The sequence below is a fragment of the Lithobates pipiens genome, unplaced genomic scaffold (assembly GCF_037356315.1).
Source record: "Lithobates pipiens isolate NorthernLeopardFrog02 unplaced genomic scaffold, aLitPip1_a1.2 Scaffold_8, whole genome shotgun sequence".
Lineage (NCBI taxonomy): Eukaryota > Metazoa > Chordata > Amphibia > Anura > Ranidae > Lithobates > Lithobates pipiens.
In genome coordinates, this window is record NW_027507903.1 from 600,364,770 (window position 1) to 600,389,140 (window position 24,371).

A 24,371-nucleotide genomic window follows, 5' to 3' on the forward strand; every position below is an offset into this window, starting at 1 on the left:
CGCCTGTGGAAGGGAATTCCACATTCTTGCCGCTCTTACAGTAAAGAACCCCCTACGTAGTTTAAGGTTAAACCTATTTTCTTCTCAGTTTAATGAGTGGCCATGTATCTTAAACTTCCTTCTGCAAAAAAGTTTTATTCCAATTGTGGGGTCACCAGTATTGTATTTGTAAATTGAAATCATATCTCCTCTCAAGCGTCTCTTCTCCAGAGAGAATAAGTTCAGTGCTCGCAACCTTTCCTCATAACTAATATCCTCCAGACCCTTTATTAGCTTTGTTGCCCTTCTTTGTACTCGCTGCATTTCCAGTACATCCTTCCTGAGGACTGGTGCCCAGAACTGGACAGCATACTCAGGCGAGGCCAGACTAGAGTCTTGTAGAGCAGGAGAATTATTGCTCTATCCCTGGAGTTGATCCCCTTTTTAATGCATGCCAATATTCTGTTTGCTTTGTTAGCAGCAGCAGCTAGGCATTACATGCCATTGCTGAGCCTATCATCCACTAGGACCCCCAGGTCCTTTTCCATCCTAGATTCCCCCTGAGGTTCACCCTTAAGTGAGTAGATTGCAATCATATTTTTGCTACCCAAATGCATTATTTTAAATTTTTCTTCATTTGCCTTTTGTTGCCCACCCCATTAACTTGTTCAGAACTTCTTGCAAGGTTTCCACATGCTGTGGAGAAGTTATAGCCCTGCTTAGCTTAGTATCATTTGCAAATACTGAGATTGAACTGTTTACCCCATCCTCCAGGTTGTTTATGAACAAATTAAATATGATTGGTCCCAGCACAGAACCCGGGGGGACCCCACTTCCCACCCCTGACCATTCCAAGTATTCCCCATTTATCATCATCCTCTGAACTCGCACTTGTAGCCAGTTTTCAATCCATGTACTCACCCAATGCTCCATAACAACAGACCATGGCTTTTATCCAAACCATTCCATTGTAGCTCTGACTGTATGTTTAGGGTAATTGTCCTGCTGGAAGGTGAACCTCTGCCCCAGTCTACAGACTCTAACAGGTTTTCTTCTAAGGCCGCGTACACACGCGCGGACTGTTTGCCCAACCTTGTCCGTCAAACAGTTTCGGCAAACAGTCCGCTCAAAATTTGCATGAGCGGACTTGCCCACACACGAGCGGACTGTTTCAGCGAACTGTTTGCCAAACAGTTCGCTCAACTTTTGAAATGAACGGACTCGCCCACGTAAGGAGGTGGCAAATCCGCCCATTTCGAGCGCGTGTACAGGTAGGCGGGGCCCGCGAAGGAGACGTCGCGGGCTCCGCCGCCTGGAATGGGCTTAAAGGGGAACCCCAACGCCGAAAAAAATCGGCGTGGGGGTTCCCCCAAAGTCCACACCAGACCCTTGTCCGAGCACGCTACCCGGCCGGCCAGGAAAGGGGGGCGAGCGAGCGCGCCCCCCCTCCTGAGCCGTACCAGGCCGCGTGCCCTCAACATGGGGGGTGCCTTGGGGAAGGGGGGGCCGCGCGGCCCCCCCACCCCAAAGCACCTTGTCCCCATGTTGATGAGGACAAGGGCCTCTTCCCGACAACCCTGGCCGTTGGTTGTCGGGGTCTGCGGGCGGGGGGCTTATCGGAATCCGGGAGCCCCCTTTAAGAAGGGGGCCCCCGGATACCGGCCCCCCACCCTATGTGAATGAGTATGGGGTACAATGTACCCCTACCCATTCACCTGTGAAATAAAGTACAAAAAAAAACACAACACAGGGAAAAAATATTTTATTGCACAGCTCCGGGGGTCTTCCGTCTTCGGGGGTCTTCTCGCCGGACTCCTCCGCTATCTGTGTGCAGCTCTTTTACTAGCGGAGGAGTCCGGCTTTCTTCCTCCCCGCCGCCGGCCTCTTCTCCCGACTTCGGGGGTCTTGTCCCCCTCTTCGGTTCTTCTGCCGGGCCACCGCGCCTTCTTATAGCTCTTTTGCAGGCGGTGGCCCGGTCTTCTGTCGCCGCTGCCTTCCGTTCTTCTTTTCGCCGCCTTCGGTTCTTCTGCCGGGCCACCGCGCCTTCTTGTAGCTCTTTTACAGGCGGTGGCCCGGTCTTCTGTCGCCGCTGTCGTCGCCGCCGCCGCCGCCTTCCGTTCTTGTTCTTCTTCTTGTTCTTCTTCTTCTTCTCCTGGAGATGTTGACTCGACGAGCTCTCCGGCCGGAATGCCAGGGACACGCTCCGCTGCCACTTATATAGTGACAATGGGGCGGTGTCACATGGTATATGTCACATGGGTTGGTCACATGGTGACCCGCCCCCTTACGATGTCATAGTCCCCATGTGACATCAACCCATGTGACCAACCCATGTGACATATACCATGTGACACCGCCCCATTGTCACTATATAAGTGACCGCACAGCGCGGCTCTGGCATTCCGGCCGGAGAGCTCGTCGAGTCAACATCTCCAGGAGAAGAAGAAGAAGAACAAGAAGAAGAACAAGAACGGAAGGCGGCGGCGGCGGCGACGACAGCGGCGACAAAAGACCGGGCCACCGCCTGTAAAAGAGCTACAAGAAGGCGCGGTGGCCCGGCAGAAGAACCGAAGAGGGGGACAAGACCCCCGAAGTCGGGAGAAGAGGCCGGCGGCGGGGAGGAAGAAAGCCGGACTCCTCCGCTAGTAAAAGAGCTACACACAGATAGCGGAGGAGTCCGGCGAGAAGACCCCCGAAGACGGAAGACCCCCGGAGCTGTGCAATAAAATATTTTTTCCCTGTGTTGTGTTTTTTTTTGTACTTTATTTCACAGGTGAATGGGTAGGGGTACATTGTACCCCATACTCATTCACATAGGGTGGGGGGCCGGTATCCGGGGGCCCCCTTCTTAAAGGGGGCTCCCGGATTCCGATAAGCCCCCCGCCCGCAGACCCCGACAACCAACGGCCAGGGTTGTCGGGAAGAGGCCCTTGTCCTCATCAACATGGGGACAAGGTGCTTTGGGGTGGGGGGGGCCGCGCGGCCCCCCCTTCCCCAAGGCACCCCCCCATGTTGAGGGCACGCGGCCTGGTACGGCTCAGGAGGGGGGGCGCGCTCGCTCGCCCCCCTTTCCTGGCCGGCCGGGTAGCGTGCTCGGACAAGGTTCTGGTGTGGACTTTGGGGGAACCCCCACGCCGATTTTTTCGGCGTTGGGGTTCCCCTTTAAGCCCATTCCAGGCGGCGGAGCCCGCGACGTCTCCTTCGCGGGCCCGCCTACCTGTACACGCGCTCGAAATGGGCGGACTTTCCGAGCGGGAACAGTTTGCTCATTTCGAAAGTAGCCTACACACGGGCGGACTGTTCGCTCAAACACAGTTTCAGCGGACAGTTTTTCGGAATTTCCGAAAGACTTTGTCCGTCCAACTGTCCGCTGAAACTGTCCGCTGAAAGCCCACACACGGGCGGACTGTCCGCCCAAACACTGTTCAGCGGACAAGGTTGGGCGAACAGTCCGCCCGTGTGTACGCGGCCTAAGATTCCCCACTAAAGAAATGCATCCCCACAACATGATGCTGCCACCACCATGTTTCACGGTGGGGATGGTGTGTTCAGGGTGATGTGCAGTGTTAGTTTTCCACCACATATAGCAATTTGCTTTTAGGCCAACAATTTAAATTTGGGTCTCATTTCACTAGAGCACCTTCCCCACATGACTTCTCGCAACCTTCAAATGAGACTTGTTATGACTTTGTTTCAACAATGGCTTTCTTCTTGCCACTCTTCCATAAAGGCCAGATTTGTGGAGTGTATGAGTTATGCTGCGTACACATGACCGAACTTTCCGGCAGACTAGGTCCAACGGGATCAGTCCGTTGGACAATCCGATCATGTGTGGGCTAGTCTGATCGTTTTTTGAAAAAAAAAAACAGACGGACCTAGAAATATAACATGTTTCAAATCTATCTGATTGACTCAATTCCAATGGACTAAAAATTGGGAAAACCGTTCGTCTGTGTGCTAGTCCGATGGACCAAATATAACGCAAGGGCAGCTATTGGCTACTGGCTATTGAACTTCCTTGTTTAGTCTCATTCACGTCATCATGTTCAAAACAAACGGACTTTCAAATGGACTTAGTCCATTTGTGTGTGGCCAAGTCCGTTCGTTCGGAACTCCGCTGAAAGTCCATCGGGAAGACCGTCGGACCTAGTCTGCTGGAAAGTCTGGTCATGTGTACATGGCATAATAGTTGTGCTGTGGACAGATTCCTTTATACAGAATAGTTTTCCTGTGGTCCCGCACCCACGAACCACGTTATAATGCTCCGAGAGTCTGCTGAAACGAAAAGCACAGCCCCTCGTTGCCCAGGCAATGTGGGAGCAGCAAGACAGCATCAACCTCAATAAGCCGGAATCCGGAATCAGGACAGAGTGTCCCCTCGACTAGCATAAAAGGGGCCACATCTCCCTAAAGGCCCGTACACACGGTCGGACTTTTTGACAACAAACATGCAAATGAGCTGTTTTGGAGCAACATCCGACTGTGTGTACGCTCCATCGGACAAACTTTTTCTGTTTTCATCGGACTTTTGTTGGCTGTGCGAACAGACAAACTTTCTGGCAACAAAAGTCTGATGGAGCAAAGTCCGACCGTGTGTACGCAAAAGCATCGGACTTTTGTACAAGGTACAAACACGCATGCTCAGAACCAATGCAAAAGATCAGACTACAATACAGAAGTTCACCAAAGGTGGCGCTGGAGTCATTGAACGTCCTCTTTTGAAGCGGCGTCAGTACGTTGTGACGTCATTACGTTCGTGTTTGTTGTCAAAAAGTCCGACCGTGTGTATGCAATACAAACTTGTGGACCACGCCCTTTGTACAAAAGTCCACGGAAAAGTTTGTACAAAGTCCGACCGTGTGTATGAGGCTTAAGGGAAGAGGAAAATATATAGCCTGCCTGGAAGGAGTTTTGTTTTCCAAAAAACTGTCTCACTCTGATCATCTTCTTCAAACATAGTTCTCATCTGATCCATTTCATTATCTGGAGGTATGTAATCTGTACATTTACTATATACCACCAAATCGTGAGCCTTTTAAACGGGCCAGCAGTATATATTTATACTTCAATTAATCCATGTATTTTCTGATCATATTTTTCTCCTGGACAGTAAATTGAATAGTTCAATTGGTTATTAAATGGTTCCATGTATGGCCCCTATAAGACAGCCACTTAAAGAGCAACTCCCACTTTTGTTGGGCTAAAAAAAAAAAACATTCCCTCTGGGTGATCTATTTACATCGCAGGGATTTTGAAAAACTTTGTTGCAGATTCCTAACTTTAGTTATTTAGAAGAAGTAGCCATTTGTGCCCATGTGCAAAGCTAATGTCAATTATCAATTATGCCACAATTGTATATATACTATTTTATTTGTTCATCTGATATTTCTTCCCCATGAAAGTGGAATTACTCTTTAAGGGAGACTGACAGAAACAAGAGCTGGGAAAGAAGCTTCTTGCTGATTGGGTAGAAGTCATGGTTTTTGTGCTTGAAAAGTGGTTGTTCTTTTTAGCCTGGAGTTCTTCTTTACCTTTAACAAATCTACCATTTATATCATTGCAGATAATGGCACCACTGCGTCTTTAAATGTAGTCTTGAGAATCACCAACATGGTATTTACTGAAGATCTGAAAGATAACACATCTGAGGAATATAAGAAGTTTGAAAATGACTTCAAAAGACATGTAAGTGGATTACAGCCTTAAAAACTTATCATTAGAAGCCACATTGCATAGGTAGTGAGAACATAAGCATGACCAAATATCATTGGACTTTTAAAGTGTATCTAAGCCAAACAAACAAAATATTATACTCTACTTGTCTAAAGTATTGGGACGCCTGACTTTGCACGCATATGAACTTTAATGGCATCCCAGTCTTAGTCCGTAGGATTCAATATTGAGTTGGCCCACCCTTTGCACTTACAACAGCTTCAATTCTTCTGGGAAGGTTGTCCACAAGGTTTAGGAGTGTGTCTATGGGAATGTTTGACCATTCTTCCAGAAGCGCATTTGTGAGGGCTGGCTTGCATTCTCTGCACTAATTCATCCCAAAGGTGTTCTATCTAGTTGAGGTCAGTCAAGTTCCTCCACCTCAAACTCACTTATCCATGTCTTTTACATAGTTAGTCAGGTTGAAAAAACACACAAGGCCATCCAGTTCAGCCATAAAATAAATAAATAAATAAATAAATAAAATAAAATATATCATACAATCCCATATACCCAATACTATACCCACAATTGATCCAGAGGAAGGCGTTGCATTTGTATGAATGTGTTTTTTTTTTTCAGGGGGGACTTCCACTTTAATGCAATCTACTGAGCTGGCCAGAACCACCTCTGGAGGGAGACTATTTCTCATTTTCACGGCTCTTACTGTGAAGAAACCTTTCTGTATTTGGAGATTTAATCTCTTTTCTTCTAGACGTAAAGAGTGCCCCCGTGTCCTCTGTATTGACCGTAAAGTGAATAACTCAACACCACTATACAGACCCCTTATATATTTATACATGGTTATCATATCCCCCTTTAATCTCCTCTTCTCAAGAGTGAATAAATTCAGTTCCTCTAATCTTTCCTCATAGCTGAGCTCCTCCATGCCTCTTATCAGTTTGGTTGCGCTTCTCTGCACTTTCTCCAGTTCCCCGATATCCTTTTTGAGAACTGGTGCCCAAAACTGAACTGCATATTCCAGATGAGGTCTTACTAATGATTTGTACAGGGGCAAAATGATATCTCTCTCTGGAGTCCATAGCTCTCGTAACACAAAAAAGGACTTTGCTCACTTTGGAAACCGCAGCTTGGTATTGCATACTATTATTAAGCTTATGATCTACCAAAACCCCCAGATCCTTCTCCACCATTGATTCCCCCAGTTGTATTCCCCCCTAGTATGTATGATGCATGCATAGGTGTGCGCAGACTACTGCATTGGGGTGTGCACCCCAAAGCTCAAACACAAAGGAACAGGGAGGAGGCTCTGATGTGGGAGACAGTTGATTGGGAGCCTATTACCTTACATCCTAAGTATAGCTATAATGTGTTCCTACAGTTGAACCTAGCCTTTAATATAATGGGGGCAATTACACTGGCTGCTGGTACCCTAACCAACCACCTGGTGTCACTCCTGAATAATGCTAATGCACCATGGGGTGATTAGGGTGTGCTCGGGCACCTGTGCGCACGCCTATGGATGCATGCATATTCTTAGCCCCCAAGTGCATAATTTTATATTTATCAACATTAAACCTCATCTGTCACATCATCTTTATGGACCTTGCTTTGTCTTGTTGGAACAGGAAGGGGCCATCCCCAAACTGCTCCCACAAAGTTGGGAGCATGAAATTGTCCAAAATGTCTTGGTAGGCTGACGTCTTAAGAGTTCCCTTCACTGGAACTAAGGGGCCAAGCCCAACCCCTGAAAAGACAACCCCACACCATTATACCCCTCTACCAAATGATTTGGACCAGTGCACAAAGCATGGTCAATGCTGACATAGATGAGCGAGTTTGGGGTGGAGGAACTTGACTGGCCTGCTCAGAGTCCTAACATCAATCCGACTGAACACCTTTGGGATAAATTAGAGCAGAGACTGTGAGCCAGGCCTTCTCGTCCAACATCAGTGCCTGACCTCACAAATGCGTTTCTGAAAGAATGGTCAAACCTCTCCTTTATTTTCCATAACATAGAAAGGTGGGGTTCTCAAGTCCTCAAATAAAGCTGGGAACAATAGTAATTCAGCACAGACAGAGAGCACAGGAAGTTATTGGCTCACTAAATTAGTGGAAGGATCAACAGGTATTTTGTTATCAAGAAGATGTAACAAAACACTTTCAATGTTATATATAACAGACTAAAAGGAAGCAAATAAGAGAAGTTCAATGTTGGGGTTTACAGTGCATGCCCTTTAACCACTTGCCTACTGGGCACTTATACCCCCTTCATGCCCAGGCCAATTTTCAGCTTTCAGTGCTCTTGCACTTTGAATGACAATTACTCCATCAAGCTACACTGTACCCATATGAATTTTTTGTCATTTTTTTACACACAGATAGAGCTTTATTTTGGTGGTATTTAATCACCACTGGATTTTTTTGCACTATAAACAAAAAAAACTACAATTTTGAAGAAAACAATTAAATATTTTTTCTTCATAAATTGCAACATTTATGCTGCTGCATTGCTCTGGTAAAAATAACCCATATCAGTGTATATTATTTGGTCTGTGGGAAAATTATAGGCTCCTTTCACACGGGCTGTCCGATCAGGTCCACCTGTCATTTTTTTCAGGCAGACCTGAGCAGATTCTCCGGTCTCTTCTATGGAGCTGAAAAAAAACAGACGTATGGTCCTATTCCCCATCCATCTGGTGGCATAGATTGGAAACAGACAGGCGGTTTGTTTCCAACTGATAGCCCCATAGAGAAGAGTGGGCTGTGTCCCTGTCCACTCTGCGTAGCAATCATTGAAAAGTGATCACACCTGATGTACTGATAGCCTATCTAATTTCTTGAGGCCCTGACATGCCAGAACAGTACAAATACCCCCCCCCCCCCCCCCAATGACCAATTTTTGGAAAGTAGACATTCCAAAGTATTTAGTAAGAGGCATGATGAGTTTTTTTAAGGTTTCATTTTTTTTACCACAATCCTATTTTTCACAAAATTGTAATATTAACAATTTCTTTCTCCCACATGGCATAGGCATACTTGCAACTACACCCCAAAATTCATTCTGCTGCTCCTCCTGAGGAAGGGGATACCACACGTGTGAGACTTTTTCACAGCCTAGCCACATTCAGAGGCCCAACATACAGGGAGCACCATCAGGTGTTCTAAGGACATAAATTACACATCTAATTTCTTGACTTCACTTTTGAAGGCCCTGAAGCCCCAGGACAATTAAATTACCCACAAAGTGACCCCATTTTGGAACTAAAACACCAAAATTTACAGTATATTCCAAGAGGCATAATGAATATTTGTGGAAAGAAAATTTATTTATTGTCTTTTCTTTTCACAAAGTTGTCCATTTATAAGATATTTCTAACACACAGTATGTACATACCAATAATTAAACTTCAAAATACATTCTGCTGCTCCTACTGAGTATAGCAATACCACATGTGTGAGACTTTTTCACAGCCTGGCCACATACAGAGGCCCAACATCCAAGTAGCACCTTCAGGCATTCTAGTGGCATTAATTATACATTTAATTTCCTGACTATCTATCACATTTCGAAGGCTGTGAAGCACCAGGACAGTGGAATTACCCACAAAATGACCACATTTTGGAAAGCAAACACCCCAAGGTATATTCTATGAGGCATAATGAGTCTATTGAACATGTCATTTTTTTCCACAAGTTTTTGGAAAATATGGAAAGAAAATTAAAACATATTTTTTATACACAAAGTTGTCAATTTATAAGATATTTCTAACACATATCATGTACCTACCAAAAATGACATCCCAAAATACATTTAGCTACTCCTGGCCACTCAGAGAGGCTCAACATCCATGTAATACATCCAGGCATTCTAGGAACATAAATTACACATCTAATTTCCTGGCCCCCTCCGACATGACATCCATCCACAGACTGGCCCCCTCTGACATGACATCGCATCCACAGACTGGCCCCCTCTGACATGACATCCCATCCACAGACTGGCCCCCTCTGACATGACATCCCATCCACAGACTGGCCCCCTCTGACAAATCCCATTCACAGACTGGCCCCCTCTGACATGACATCCCATCCACAGACTGGCCCCCTCTGACATGACATCCCATCCACAGACTGGCCCCCTCTGACATCCCATCCACAGACTGGCCCCCTCTGACATCCCATCCACAGACTGGCCCCCTCTGACATGACATCCCATCCACAGACTGGCCCCCTCTGACATCCCATCCATAGACTGGCCCCCTCTGACATGACATCCCATCCACAGACTGGCCCCCTCTGACATCCCATCCACAGACTGGCCCCCTCTGAAATGACATCCCATCCACAGACTGCCCCCCCTCTGACATGACATCCCATCCACAGACTGCCCCCCTCTGACATGACATCCCATCAACAGACTGCCCCCTCTGCCATCGCCCATCTGCAGACTGCCCCCTCTGCCATCCCATCCACAGACTGGCCCCCCTACATACCGTCCTTCACGTTGCCGCACGGAGACTAACTTTTAACTGTGGTGCCGCCCACTGCACATTACACACACACTGGCAGCGGGGGTGGGCAGCGCCACAGGTTCTCTATTGAAGACCAGCTTCTGGTCTTCTTAAAAATGGCGGCTGGCAGAGACATTGTCTCTGCCGGGCGCGGACCTCTAGCGGCCGGCGAAAAAAAAACGGGAAATTAAATTTCCCGGGACAAACCGAATTTCTGGTCCACAAGTAACTAAGTAAATTTTCAGGCAAAAAAAAATAATTTCTGAAAAAGTTCAGTGTTGTTGAGTTGGAAGGCAGCCATATTGGGATGTCAAGATCATTTAGGAAGTATGTTTGGGCCCTGATTCCTAGATATGTGATATCCCCAGTGCTGGTACTGGGCCTTTCATCTTGGGGTCTAGCGCTGTTGGGGTTTGCCGATTGACCGTTCGGGTGTATAGTGCTGCTAGGGGCTGCCTGGTTTTCAGAGCGTCGTATCTTATTAGGAGGGACTCTTTCCTTCTCTGATTTGGTAGCAGATCCACTACTTTCAATGGGTTCAAACACCAAATCAGAATTGGACTGTGAGAGCTCCCCGCTGCTCTTATCAGTCATACTGTGGATTTTGAAAAACTTTTTTGGAAGTGGCCGGCTCTGGTGACACTGGGAGAGGTAGACTGCTAATGTGCAATGGGTACTCTGCTGATGGTGGCTGTGTGACGAGTAAACTTCTGATGGGCACTGATTGCTGATGTGCGACAGGTGCACTGATTGGCGACAAGTGCACTGCTATACACGCTATACGATCCAAGAGGAACGTTAGGGAGTGGCAGGTATGCAAGCCGCATGAATGAGCTGAAGACTCTGGGTCACATGACATGATGACGTCAATGCATTTCACTCACTGGGTCACGTGAGCTTCATCAGGACACTGTGGGAATCCATTCACGGGCTTAAATGGGGAACTAAATTTCCTCCCCTTTGAAGTTTTCCCTCCGCTGCTCACCGCAGTATTAAAGGGCCCACATCATGCTAATTGGAACACAAGAAAATTGTATATATGGATGTGTATATTTTGTCAACAATTTCGTCTTCTGATGGCCTTAAAGTAAAAGGTTTTTCTGCCCTCACCCTATCCAACTGCAGGGGGGACTTTGATACAGTCCTCTGGCGGAAGGAAAGAGTGGATTTATTCATTTACGAACAATGATTCCTAAAGGGCTCAACACCGAGCCCAGCTTGCAGGTGTTCTCTGATCCCTTAATTGGATTTGCTGTCATGGAATCAATTTCAATTTGATTAATTCAATCTTCCCATTCTTACCCTGAGTCTCCTCTATCGCCTGCCCGTTTTAAAAATAAACTTTTTCTTTTTTTTTTATATATATATTTTGGTATTTGTATCTACTGTAGGTGTTACTTTTGATTGTCTGGTTGAATTTTTTAGCCGGATACAAAGAATATTTTCTTCTCTTTTAGTAAGCTTTCTAAGCATTCTAATCAAAATACACACATACATCTATACAATTTGCTTGTATCCCAATTTGCATGATGTGGGCCCTTTAATACTGCGGTGAGCAGTGGGGGGAAAACTTCAAAGGGGAGGAGATTTACTTTCCAATTTAAGCCTGTGAATGGACTCCCTCAGTGTCCTGATGAAGCTCACGTGACTCAGTGTGCGAAACGCATTGACATCATCATGTCATATGACCCAGTGTCTTCAGCTTATTGCACACCTGCGGCTCCATATCATTCCTCTTGGATCGTATAGTGCCAGCAAGGATTCACTACTCTGCATCAGCTTGTCCATGGCACTGGCACCTGCAGCTATCTGGAGCCTCATCATTGGGGAGTGAAGCAAGACTTACTGCCACTAAGAAGCAGTACCTTCCATGGGAATCTGGAGCTGCCTGCATCGTGGGTAAGACTGTTCATGGGACACAGTTCCTGGATGTAGACTCGATTGATTGAGCTTGTATAGCGGCGCTGACATGTCTCCCATGTGTGATTACTTACCTGCTCTTTCCCCCCCCCCCCCCCCCCCCCATGGCTACCTATGCTGCATACATGCTTGCTATTGATCCATCCATGGGTACCTAAAATCCACAGCATCAGGTTATCCTAGTGTTTTCTATTTCAGTTTGAACCAACGCCACATGGACTTTATCACATCTGCAGCTTGTTATTATTGCCCCCGTGCTTTCCGCCATATTTTTGCCACTAGTGGCTTTTTTTTTTAAATGCTGACTTGTCCCTATCCATTACGCATTTTCATTGAATCTTTTGGCATGATTGGATGAATGTTCTTTATGCTTGGGTTGTTTTTATTGTTGTTCCTGACAGCGTTGTCATGAATGGGTTTTTAATATGGTGTGGTGAAGGGTTTGAATTCTCCTTTCTGATAAATTTTAATTTTTGTATCAATACATTTTGATTCATGCACATGCTGCAGTGTGTTTTCCATTCAGAGCCCCTCCAGCTTGACTCTGGTTCTTTGTACCTGGGTCACTACCCTTTTAGCATTTAGAGGAAGAAGATGCCTCAGATTAGGGATGAGCCGAACACCCCCCGGTTCGGTTCGCACCAGAACTTTCGAACGGACCCCAAATTCGTACGAACGTTAGAACCCCATTGAAGTCTATGGGACTCGAACGTTCAAAATGAAAAGTGCTAATTTTAATGGCTAATATGCAAGATACTGTCCTAAAAAGGGTTTGGGGACCTGGCTCCTGCCCCAGGGGACATGGGTCAATGCCTAAAATGTTTTTAAAAATGGCCGTTTTGGCGGGAGCACTGATTTTAATGATGATTAAAGTGAAAAAAAAGGGAAATATTCCTTTAAATATGGTGCCTGGGGGGTGTCTGTAGTATGCCTGTGAAGTGCCACGTGTTTCCCGTGTTTAGAACAGTCCCTGCACAAAATGACATTAAACGGAAATAACACCATTTAAAACTGCTTGCGGTTTTAATGTTATATCTGGTTCCTGCAATATGGTTGAAAATCATTGAGAAAAATGGCATGGGTAGCCCTCCCTGCCCATTACCAGCCTATTTGGGACTTGTACGCATATTAAGGGGAACCCTGTACCCATATTAAAAAAAGGAAATGCGTGTGACCCCAGGCCCTATATACTCAGAACAGCAGTATACAGGCGGTGCAAACAAGACAGGGACTGTGTAGGTTTGTTGTGTTAAGTTGAATCTGTTTGTAATTTTCAACTGGTACATTTTTAAAGTGTAGCTCCAGTCAAAAAAACTATTTTTAAGCTTTTTGGAAAACATAGGAAAGGGTTATCACCCCTGTATAATTTGTTTTGTCGTCCATCTTTTTTCATCTCACTTGCTGTTGTCTCCTTCCGTTTGCAAGTAGGAGATGTTTGTAAATTGGATGTTTGAAAGTAGGGGCCTGCCCTATATGCTCTGCAGAAATGGCGGAACAAGGTGTTGGTTTTGCCACAACATTGTAAGCCCTCAAAGTGACTCTTGGTGGGCGCTGGAGCGCCCTGCTGTGAACGATTATATCAAGAATTGTAATTACATGCCATTGTTGAACAGTGGTAGAAAAATTGACCTTTGGTGGTTGTGGTGCTGGTGCCACAACACTATAAGTCCTCACCGTTACTCTGGGTGGGCACAGGAAGGGGCCCTCCTGTGAAATATTATATCAAGAATTGTAATTACACGTCCCTGTTAAACAGGGGCAGAAAAATTTGGCCTTAGGCACTGCTGCTGGTGCCACCACACTGCAACCTCTTCCATATACTCTAGTTTTATTGCAGGAATTAGCCCTGCTGCAAAGCATTGCATCAAAAATTGTACTTAAACGCCCCTGTTAAACAGGGGCAGAAAAATTGGGCCTTAGGCACTGGTGTTGGTGCCACCACACTGCAACCTCTGCCATATACTCTAGTTTTAATGCAGGAATTAGCCCTGCTGCAAAGCATTGCATCAAAAATTGTAATTAAACGCCCCTGTTAAACAGGGGCAGAAAAATTGGGCCTTAGGCACTGGTGCTGGTGCCACCACACTGCAACCTCTCCCATATACTCTTGTTTGATTGCAGGAATTAGCCCTGCTGCAAAGCATTGCATCAAAAATTGTACATAAACGCCCCTGTTAAACAGGGGCAGAAAAATTGGGCTGATGGCATCAACCAGAACCAGAAATGTTCTTCCAACATATCAGTGGAGGAAGAAGAGGATAGACAATCAACATAACAGGACAGTCACTCAGCATCAGCATAGGCAGTCTTGAAGGGATGTGATATTTCAAAAAAAATTATTCTGTTACATCAGCTTCAGGTGCTTGGTAGCTGTGGGTGATCCAAGACTGATTCATCTTGATGAAGGTCAGTCGATCAACTGATTCGGTGGACAGGCGCACCCTGTGATCGGTAACAAAGCCACCAGCAGCACTGAAGGTGCGTTCCGAAAGAACGCTGGATGCAGGACAGGCCAGTAGCTCAATTGCATACTGTGCAAGCTCTGGCCAGTGATCCATCCTCAAGACCCAGTAAGCCAGAGGATTTTCGGTGGGAAAGGTGTCCAAGTCTGACCTTGCCCCTAGGTATTCCTGCACCATGTAAATCAGGCGCTGGCGATGGGTGCTGGAACCGATCATACCTTGGGGCTGCGGACTAAAAAATTGTCTGAAAGCATCAGTCAGACGGCCACCTTCTCCACCGCTCCTTCTGACCGATGCCTCAGCAACACGTTGTCCAGGACCAGGAGTTTGTAACCTCCAAGTCTCTGGGAACGCGTTGCACAGACCTTTCTGCGAGGCCTCCCGGAGATGTCTCATCCTCTGCTCCCTCTGCGATGGCAAGATAAGGTCGGCAACCTTACCCTTGTACCGTGGATCAAGGAGAGTGGCCAGCCAGTAATGGTCCCTTTCCTTGATCCGAAGAATACGAGGATCCATCCGCAGGCTTTGCAGGATCAGGGAGGCCATGCAGCGTAGGTTAGCTGAGGCATTCGGTCCGGAGTCCTCTGGGTCACTAAGGACAACATGATCCGCAGCTACCTCCTCCCAGCCACGTACAAGTCCACGTGTTTCTTGGGACTGTAAATCATCCCTACAAGACTGCTGCTGCTGCTGCTGATGCTGAGTGCCAGCCTCCGCCTCCATGCTGACACAATCATCCTCCTCCTCCTCTTCCTCCTCCTCATCCTCTTCCTGTGTGATGGGTGGCACAGCAGGAACACTGTCTGGATAAAGGGGGCCTTGAGAGGCAAGGAAGTCCTCCTCTTCCTGCCTCTGTTCTGCCTCAAGTGCCCTGTCCATTATTCCACGCAGCGTATGCTCCAAGAGGTGGACAAGAGGTACAGTGTCACTGATGCATGCACTGTCACTGCTCACCATCCTTGTGGCCTCCTCAAACGGTGACAGGACAGTGCATGCATCCCTGATCATGCCCCACTGGCGTGGTGAGAAAAAACCGAGCTCCCCTGACCCTGTCCTGGTGCCGTAGTCGCACAGGTACTCATTGATGGCCCTCTGCTGCGTGTGCAGCCGCTGCAGCATGGCCAATGTTGAGTTCCATCTGGTGGGCATGTCACATATAAGGCGGTTCTTGGGCAGGTTCAACTCCTTTTGGAGCTCAGCCAGCCGAGCACAGGCATTAAATGATCGGCGGAAATGCACACAGACTTTCCTGGCCTGCTTCAGGACATCCTGTAAGCCGGGGTACCTGCCCAAGAACCACTGCACCACCAGGTTAAGGACGTGAGCTACACAGGGCACATGGGTCAGTTGTCCCTGTCGGAGGGCGGAGAGGAGGTTGGTGCCATTGTCGCAAACCACCATTCCTGGCTTAAGCTGGCGTGGCATCAACCACCTCTCGGCCTGCCCCTGCAGAGCTGACAAAACATCCGCCCCAGTGTGGCTCCTGTCCCCCAAACAAACCAGCGCAAGCACAGCATGGCATCGTTTTGCCTGCGTACTTGCGTAGCCCCTGTAACGCCTACGGAGCACCGCTGGTTCTGAGGACAGAGCACTGGAAGAGGCCATGGAGGAAGAAGAAGAGGAGGGGGTGGAGGAGAGAGGTGTGTCACAACCAATAATAGCATTTTGGAGGCGTGGTGGCGGAACAACCTCCAACACTACTGCACCTTGTCCTGCATCCTTCCCAGCTGCCAGAAGAGTGACCCAATGGGCCGTGAAAGACAGGTAACGTCCCTGTCCATGCCTGCTGGACCATAAGTCAGCGGTAATATGCACCTTACCGCTGACCGCCCTGTCCAGCGAGGCAAGGACATTGCCTTCCACATGCCGGTAGAGAGCCGGAATCGCCTTCCTGAGAAAAAGTGGCGTTTGGGGACCTGCCACTGAGGAACCGCACATTGTACAAACTCACGGAAGGGGGCAGAGTCTACCAACTGAAAAGGCAGCAGTTGAAGTGCTAGCAATTTAGCCAAGCTAGCATTCAACCGCTGGACATGTGGATGGCTGGGAGTGAACTTCTTCCGCCGGTCCAGCAGCTGGGGCAGGGACATTTGCCTGCTATAATCGGACGTGGGTGTACCGCTAGCAGAGTTCCCGGAAGCACTTGGCTGTGACACACCTAATTCTACACCTTCATTCCTCTCAGAGCAGGTTTCAGAGAGGACTGAAGGTCTAGTGGGGTTGGAGATGCCAGCTGATGAGGAGCAAGGAGAGGTCCGCTTTGTTCTTTGGTGTGGGTCTTTGAGGTACGCTTGCCAACGAGCTGCATGGCAGGTCAACATATGTCTGGTCAAGCATGTGGTGCCCAAGCGGCTGATGTTTTGGCCACGTGAGATACGCTTGAGACATATGTTGCAAATAGCAGCGGTGCGATCTGATGCACTCGTCTCAAAAAAGGCCCACACCAAAGAACTTTTAGAATAACGCGCAGAGGCAGCGCTCTGCACAGGCGGAGCTCTGCGGTGTGATTCAGTCGGTGTGCTGCCCCTAAGCTGGCCCCCGGAGGGCATCCTGCCTCGTTGGACATGTGCCTCCTCCTCCTCCTCCTCCTCCCTCCTTCCAGGCACCCACCTGGCAGTATGCTGCAGCTTGTGGAACATGACTGCCAGATTGCTGTCCTTCTTGAGCATCCCCTCTCTCTGCGCTCACGCTACTGCCTTCCTCTAGCTGAGTGTCATCATCAGAGCCCACAAAACACTGGGCATCCTCCTGGAGCATGTACCCAACACTGTGCTCAAAGAGTTCAGGAGACTCCTCAGGAGGACGTGGTGGGTCTAGGGAAGGAGTCACTGATGATGACATTGAGAGGAGGGAAGACGATGCGTTGGCAGCTGCTTTGCTAGTACCCTGAGACTGGATGAGAGAGGATGAGGAGGATGAAGAGGGCTTGGTCATCCACTCTACCAAGTCGTTGGCATGTTGCGGTTCAACATGTCCAGCTGCCGAAAAGAAGGACAAGCGTGTCCCATGGCCACGTGCTGATGACAATGCACCGCGTCCACGACCAGCACTGTTGTCTCTAGACACAGAGCCTGCTTGCCCTCTTTTATCGGCTCGCGCCTGTCTGCCTCTCCTTGCTGGCCTTCCAGACATGGTAATGGCCTGAAGGGAGTTGGGTAAAAAAGTAATTGGGTAGTGTATATTGTGCTAGAGGCACACAACACCCACTAACTCCTGCAGATGCCTTTATTATAGAACACCAGAGATAAAGGGGTATATACAGATGTATACTGTGCTGTGCTGGAGGCACACACAACTTCCAATAACTCCTGCAGATGGCAAGTGGTCTCAAATAGAGAACAGCTATGTAGGTGGATATAGCGGTATGTACTGGTTACAGAGCACGCAGACAGCACGCACTATCTCTTAACACTACTGACTGCAAGCTCTATTATAAAAGATAGATCACTAGCTATATAGGTGAGGTGAATATAACGGTGTATACTGCGGTCAGGGCACGCAGACAATAACCAGAGAACACCAGAGATAAAGGGGTATATACAGATGTATACTGTGCTGTGCTGGAGGCACACACAACTTCCAATAACTCCTGCAGATGGCAAGTGGGCTCAAATAGAGAACAGCTATGTAGGTGGATATAGCGGTATGTACTGGGTACAGAGCACGCAGACAGCACGCACTATCTCCTAACACTACTGACTGCAAGCTCTATTATAAAAGATAGATCACTAGCTATATAGGTGAGGTGAATATAGCGGTGTATACTGCGGTCAGGGCACGCAGACAATAACCACTACACAACAGCAAGATCGAAAATCGGCCGAAAACGATCGGTGTGTACTGTGTTGAAGGTACACAGAACACCCACTGCTTCAGACGCCAACACACTACACGAGGCCGCCGCGCTGGCGGCCTTATATAGTGTGGGGCGTGCACTACACAGCCTGAGCTATGATTGGCCACAGGCATCCTGCCTGTGGCCAATCATGGCTCTCCTCGCTGCTGGCGCTGTGATTGGCCAAGCATGCGGGGTCACAGTGCATGCTTGGCCAATCATGAGCCAGCAATGCACTGCGCCATCGCAGTGCATTGTGGGCCGTGAGCGGCACACGAATTTGACGCGAACGGACCAAAATGTTCGGACTTCGCCGAACGGACGAACAGCCAATGTTCGAGTCGAACGTACGTTCAACTCGAACACGAAGCTCATCCCTACCTCAGATGCTCTTCTGATTGGTCATCACGGCCACATAGATATGCTGACCAATTAACACTTGACATTGCGAGTATTACAATGGCTACTCACTTTGAGGCTGTGTATTGTTGTGGTGTACATTGGCAACACCAGGCATCACAGTCACTATGTGCAGAAGGGTCCAGAGAGGTAACTGTTTTTTTTTGGATTTAATCCAACTCTGCATTTTTCGTGAACTTAACTATTGAAATTTACAAGGGATGTTGGTACCTCCCCACTGGGTCAAATTCACTTCCCAGATGCCAAACTTTGTTGTCTATATTGCAGATTGTATTCTTACCTTTGCTTTTATTTATCTATTTCTTTTATTCATTTTTTGACAGATGAGCATTGTCTATTTGAGCGTTGCTGGGTTTGAAGACGTAAAAATACTGTCTATAAGGTATGAAGACAATTTGAAGCCTTTTTCTGATGCATGGAGATTTTTGGCACTTTTAAAAATGATTTCACCAATATATACAGTATATATATTTTTTAAATTAATAAAAAAATCCCGATCAATAAAATGTTTATGTCTCCCACAGCGCAGGAAGCATTATTGTGCATCATGAGGTCATTGTGAGATTCCTATATAACCACGGTGTGACTATAGCTGACCAGTTCAAAGAAGCACTTGAAGATGTAAAGGAAAACATGGTTGAACTGAGCAAAAACTGCGACGCAAACTGTAAGTACAATATAACTGCGATCGCTGGACCAATAGACTAGTTTGACTTTTTTGGGTTTCATGCACATGAGCCCATTTGCCCAAGCAATGTAATAATGCTGCATATTTCTGTTTCCCGGGAGGTCCTGGAGCTGCATACACTGGCCCCTAAACATGAATGGGTGAAGGCAGCTTTACACAGCAATGCGCTGCTTCTAGCATAAACTAGTGCATGCATATACGTGTTTTGTCCCAAATGCAGTTAGTGTGTGTTGGAGACCTTACGTTTGTGAGCATGTGTTGCTTGACTACAGGGTTCGTCAACCTCGGTCCTTATCATTAAATTAAAGACACCGACTGCATGACATGGGTTTTATATGGCCACAGCAGCCAAATTTTATTAACCAAAGAATAAAATAACATCACTCAAAACATGTAAAACAATACCCGTAACAACAAGAGGTCTTTGGGTGTCTTTTAAGGTCACAATTTATAACTGTAATGGTCCATGTCCTCAGCTGTGCCCCAACTGGCTCGAGGACTCTCTGACATCACATATACTTCCATATTACCTTCCCCCAGGGGACCAAGTTCCTGGTAGAACCACAGCTAATCAAGTGTAAGTACCATACCTTAGATGGGCCCCACTAATCTTGTAACCATGTAATTCCTCACTGACCCCCCAAAGACCCCTTGAACCGCCGACTGCTGTGACAAAACTGAGCAATATACATCATTCAATAAATATACCCATATCCAACATGGGTTTTTTTTTTTTTTTAAATGGGACACATTGACAACAACAAAATTACTCAACCCTACTGACACCAGTACTCCCCCCACCTGTCTAGTGCTCTAACTCCTAACCCCAGGGCGGAAAGGTCGGAAGCTGTCTTGTCCTCCTAATCCCTGGAATGCTGTATCCACCTCCCCATCCACCTGATTTCCTCCTCTGGACCCTGCCCCTTCTAACTTCGACCACCAATCAGGTAAGAGTTATCCCCTTGCCCCCAACACTGACCTAGCTGACCAATATATGACCCTATTCCTCCCCCTAGTCATGCAGTCCCTCCGTCCATACTCTCCTACGGGGCTCACTTTATGCTGATAGCAGTGCATACAGTGCCTTGAAAAAGTATTCATACCCCATGGAATTTTTCCACATTTTGTCATGTTACAACCAAAATTGTAATGTATTTTATTGGATTTTTATTTTATGTGATAAACCAACACAAAGTGGCACATATTTGTGAAGTGGAAGGAAAATTATAAATGGTTTTCAAAATGTTTTACAAATAAATATGTGAAAAGTGTGGCGTGCATTTGTATTCAGCCCCCTGAGTAGGGATGAGCCAAACACCCCCCTGTTCAGTTCGCAGCAGAACAACCCAAAAATTTGTTAAAACACGCAAACACCGTTAACGTCTATGGGACCTGAACATAATTAATCAAAAGTGCTTATTTTAAAGCCTTATATGCATTGTATTGTCATAAAATGTGTTTGGGGACTTGGGTCCTGCCCCAGGGGACATGTATCAAGGGGATATGTATTTTTTTTCGGGAGCAGTGATTTTAATAATGCTGAAACAATAAAAGTGAAATATTCCTTTAAATTTCATACCTAGGAGGTGTCTATAGTATGCCTGTAAAGTGGCACATTTCTCCAGCGTTTAGAACAGTCCCTGCACAAAATGACATTTCTAAAGAAAAAAAAAGTAATTTAGTACTCGCGGCTATAATGAATTGTCGGTCCCGGCAATACAGATAAAAGAAGTCCTTGAAAAAAATGGCATGGGATCCCCTTTGGATCTGGTATCAACATTAAGGGGATCCCTGAACCAAAATTTTTAAAAAAATGTGTGGGGGTACCCACAAATTCCATACCAGGCACTGCAGGATTGGTGTGGATATTAAGGGGAACCCATGGCAAAATGTAAAAAAAAAAAGGGGGGGTTCCCCCAAAAATCCATTCCAGACTCTTATCCGAGTGCGCAATCTGGCAGGCCACAGGAAAAGAGGGGTGAGAGAGCACTCCCCACTACTGAACCGTACCAGGCCACATGCCCTCAACATGGGGAGGATGCTTTGGGGTAGCCTCCCAAAGCACCTTGTCTCCATGTTGATGAGGACATCCCCACAAGCCTTGCCCGGTGGTTGTGGGGGTCTGCGGGCAGGGGGGCTTATCAGAATCTGGAAGCCCCCTTTAACAAAGGGACCCCCAGATCCTGGCCTCCTCCCCTGTGTGAAATGATATGGGGTACAAATGTACCCCTACCATTTCACAAAAAAGTGTCAAAATTGTAAAAATGACAAGACACAGCTTGGGGCAAGTCCTTTATTAAAAACGAAAAAAATAAAAATGTCCCACAAAGTCCATTCATCTTCTCTCGCAGTTTTTTTTATTTTGGTTCGGGGTTCCCCTTAATATTCATACCAGACCCAAAGGGACTGGTAATGGACTGAGGGGATCCCATGCCGACTTCTTTTATCTTTATTGCCGTGACCGACAATTCATTATAGCCGCAAGTACTTTTAACAGCTTCCCGACCGCCTCATGCAGATATATTGTGGCAGAAGGGCACATACAGGCAGATTAATGTACCTGTACGTTGCCCTTTAGGAGGCGACTTGCAGGCGCGTGCCCGCTGGGAGCTCTGTGACTGTGATCGTGGGTCCCGTGGACCCGATATCTGAGAGAATACCCTTGATCGTGTCACGGTGAGGAAGAACACGGAGGTACTAATGTAAACAAGCATCTGCCCGTTCTGCCTAGTGACACTGTCACTGATCACAGCTCCCTGAAATCAGGAGAGGTGATCAGTGATGTGTTACACACAGTTCCTCTCCCCCACAGTTAGAATCACTCCCTAGGACACACTTAAGTAACTCAGTTAAAATAAACCGAGTTACTTAATGCAGTTACTTTAGAGGGCAACAAGTAATCTAACTGATTACTCTTCCCCTCATGGTAACTCAGTTCCCATTACTTGGTCGGCGTTACCGCAATTACATCTACCGTCCAGGAGGCCCGCCGTGGCCGCGCTGCCTGGATGTTCGTTCCGTTGTTGGGAGAGGGGCTTTCGCCCACTGAGCTGAGAAGAGGTTGAGACTCAGAGAGACTGTCTGGACTCCCCCGCCTTTCCAGAGAGAGAGAATGTAGGGAGGCGGGGCAAACACTGAAAAATGAAGACAGCTGACCAGCTGACACCAATCGAGTGAAGGGGAGGGTCTCTCTCTCTCCCCATGAGGAAAGGCATCCCTGGAGGCATTCAAGTAAGTGACTGTCTGACGATTCGAATTGCAGTGCAATCGATCCAACCTAAGTCCTCCACCACCTCTGCTTCTTACTGATCCCATCCATTCCCACCCACCATCACTTCTACAACGGAGGTGATGGAGGGGGGGGTACGGTAGGGATGAGATCAGTGGTGGTGGTGGATGGGATCAGTAAGAGGCACAGGTGGTGGTGTACGTGGGTGCCATCCTCTCCCACCACCACCTGTGCCTCTTACTGATCCCAAAGTACCACCGCTGCTACCCCTCAAGTACCACTGCTGCCACCCCTGTCACAGTTACTTTGCTGAGTAACTAATTACTTTTTCAATGTAGTAATTGAGTTACTAACGCAATTACTTTTTGGGAGAAGTAATTTGTAACTTAACTTAACTAATTACTTTTTTAAAGTAAGATGACCAACACAGGGTGGTTAACCCCTTTACTACCAGTGACATTTTTTCAGTAATCAATGCAATTTTTTAGCATTGATCACTTTACTAACGCCAATGGTCCCAAAAATGTGTCAAAATTGTCCGATCTGTCTGCCATAATGTTGCATGGTAAAAATCGCTGATCACCGCCATTACTAGTAAAAAAAACAAAAAAACAATAAAAATGCCATAAAACTATCCCCTATTTTGTATAAATTTCGCGCAATAAATGCTTATTGCTTATTGCAATTTTTTTTCAGAATTTCCGTCACACAAAGTGCCACGTATGCGCAGAATCAAGCAGAAAAGCAGCACTGGCTATTGAACTTCATTTTTCTCGGCTCGTTGTATGTGTTGCACATTACTGCGTCCTTGACGTTCAGAATTTCCGCCCAACTTTGTGTGACCGTGTGTATGCAAGACAAGTTTGAGCCAACATCCATCGGAAAAAAAAACATGGATTTTGTTGTCCAAAAATCCTATTGTGTGTACGCGGCATAACAGGTTTTCTTCTACGATTGCCCTGTACTTGGCTCTATCCATCTTCCCATCAGCTCTGACCAGCTTCCCTGTCCCTGCTGAAGGGACAGTGGGGATGGTGTGTTCAGGGTGATGTGCAGTGTTAGTTTTCCGCCACACATAGCGTTTTGTTTTTAGGCCAAAAAATTCAATTTTGGTCTCATCTGACCAAAGCACCTGCTTTCACATGTTTGCTGTGTCCTCAACATGGCTTTTCGCAAACTGTAAATGGGACTTCTTATGGTTGTCCTGTGAACAGATTCTCCCACCTGAGCTGTGGATTTCTGCAGCTCCTCCAGAGTTACCATGGGCTCTTGGCTGCGTCTCTGATTAATACTCTCTTTGCCTGGCCTGTTTAGTTGGACGGCCATGTTTTGGTAGGTTTGCAGTTGTGCCATACTCTTTCCATTAGTGGATGATGGATTGAACAGAGCTCCATGAGATGTTCAAAGCTTGGGATATTTTTTAATAACCTATCCCTGCTTAAATCTTCTCCACAACTTTATCCCTGACCTGTCTGGTGTGTTCATTGGCCTAACAAACCTCCGAAGCCTTCACAGAACAGCTATATTTATACTGAGATTTAATTACACACAGGTGGACTCTATTTACTAAATTAATTGACTTCTGAAGGCAATTAGACCCACTAGATTTTAGTTAGGGGTATCAGAGTAAAGGGGGCTGAATATAAATGCA

General features: G+C 46.9%; 1 protein-coding gene across 2 annotated transcripts in view; it reads left to right on the top strand.

Moving 5' to 3' along the window:
- LOC143961286 (mucin-17-like) overlaps nucleotides 1-24,371 on the top strand; it is a 50,012-nt gene that overhangs the window by 17,394 nt on the left and 8,247 nt on the right. For both annotated transcript variants that reach the window (XM_077470537.1, XM_077470538.1), the window contains 3 exons: nucleotides 5,543-5,664; nucleotides 19,127-19,185; nucleotides 19,328-19,470. In XM_077470537.1, coding sequence (XP_077326663.1) covers nucleotides 5,543-5,664; nucleotides 19,127-19,185; nucleotides 19,328-19,470 — 324 coding nt within the window. The remainder of the gene's footprint in view (nucleotides 1-5,542; nucleotides 5,665-19,126; nucleotides 19,186-19,327; nucleotides 19,471-24,371) is intronic.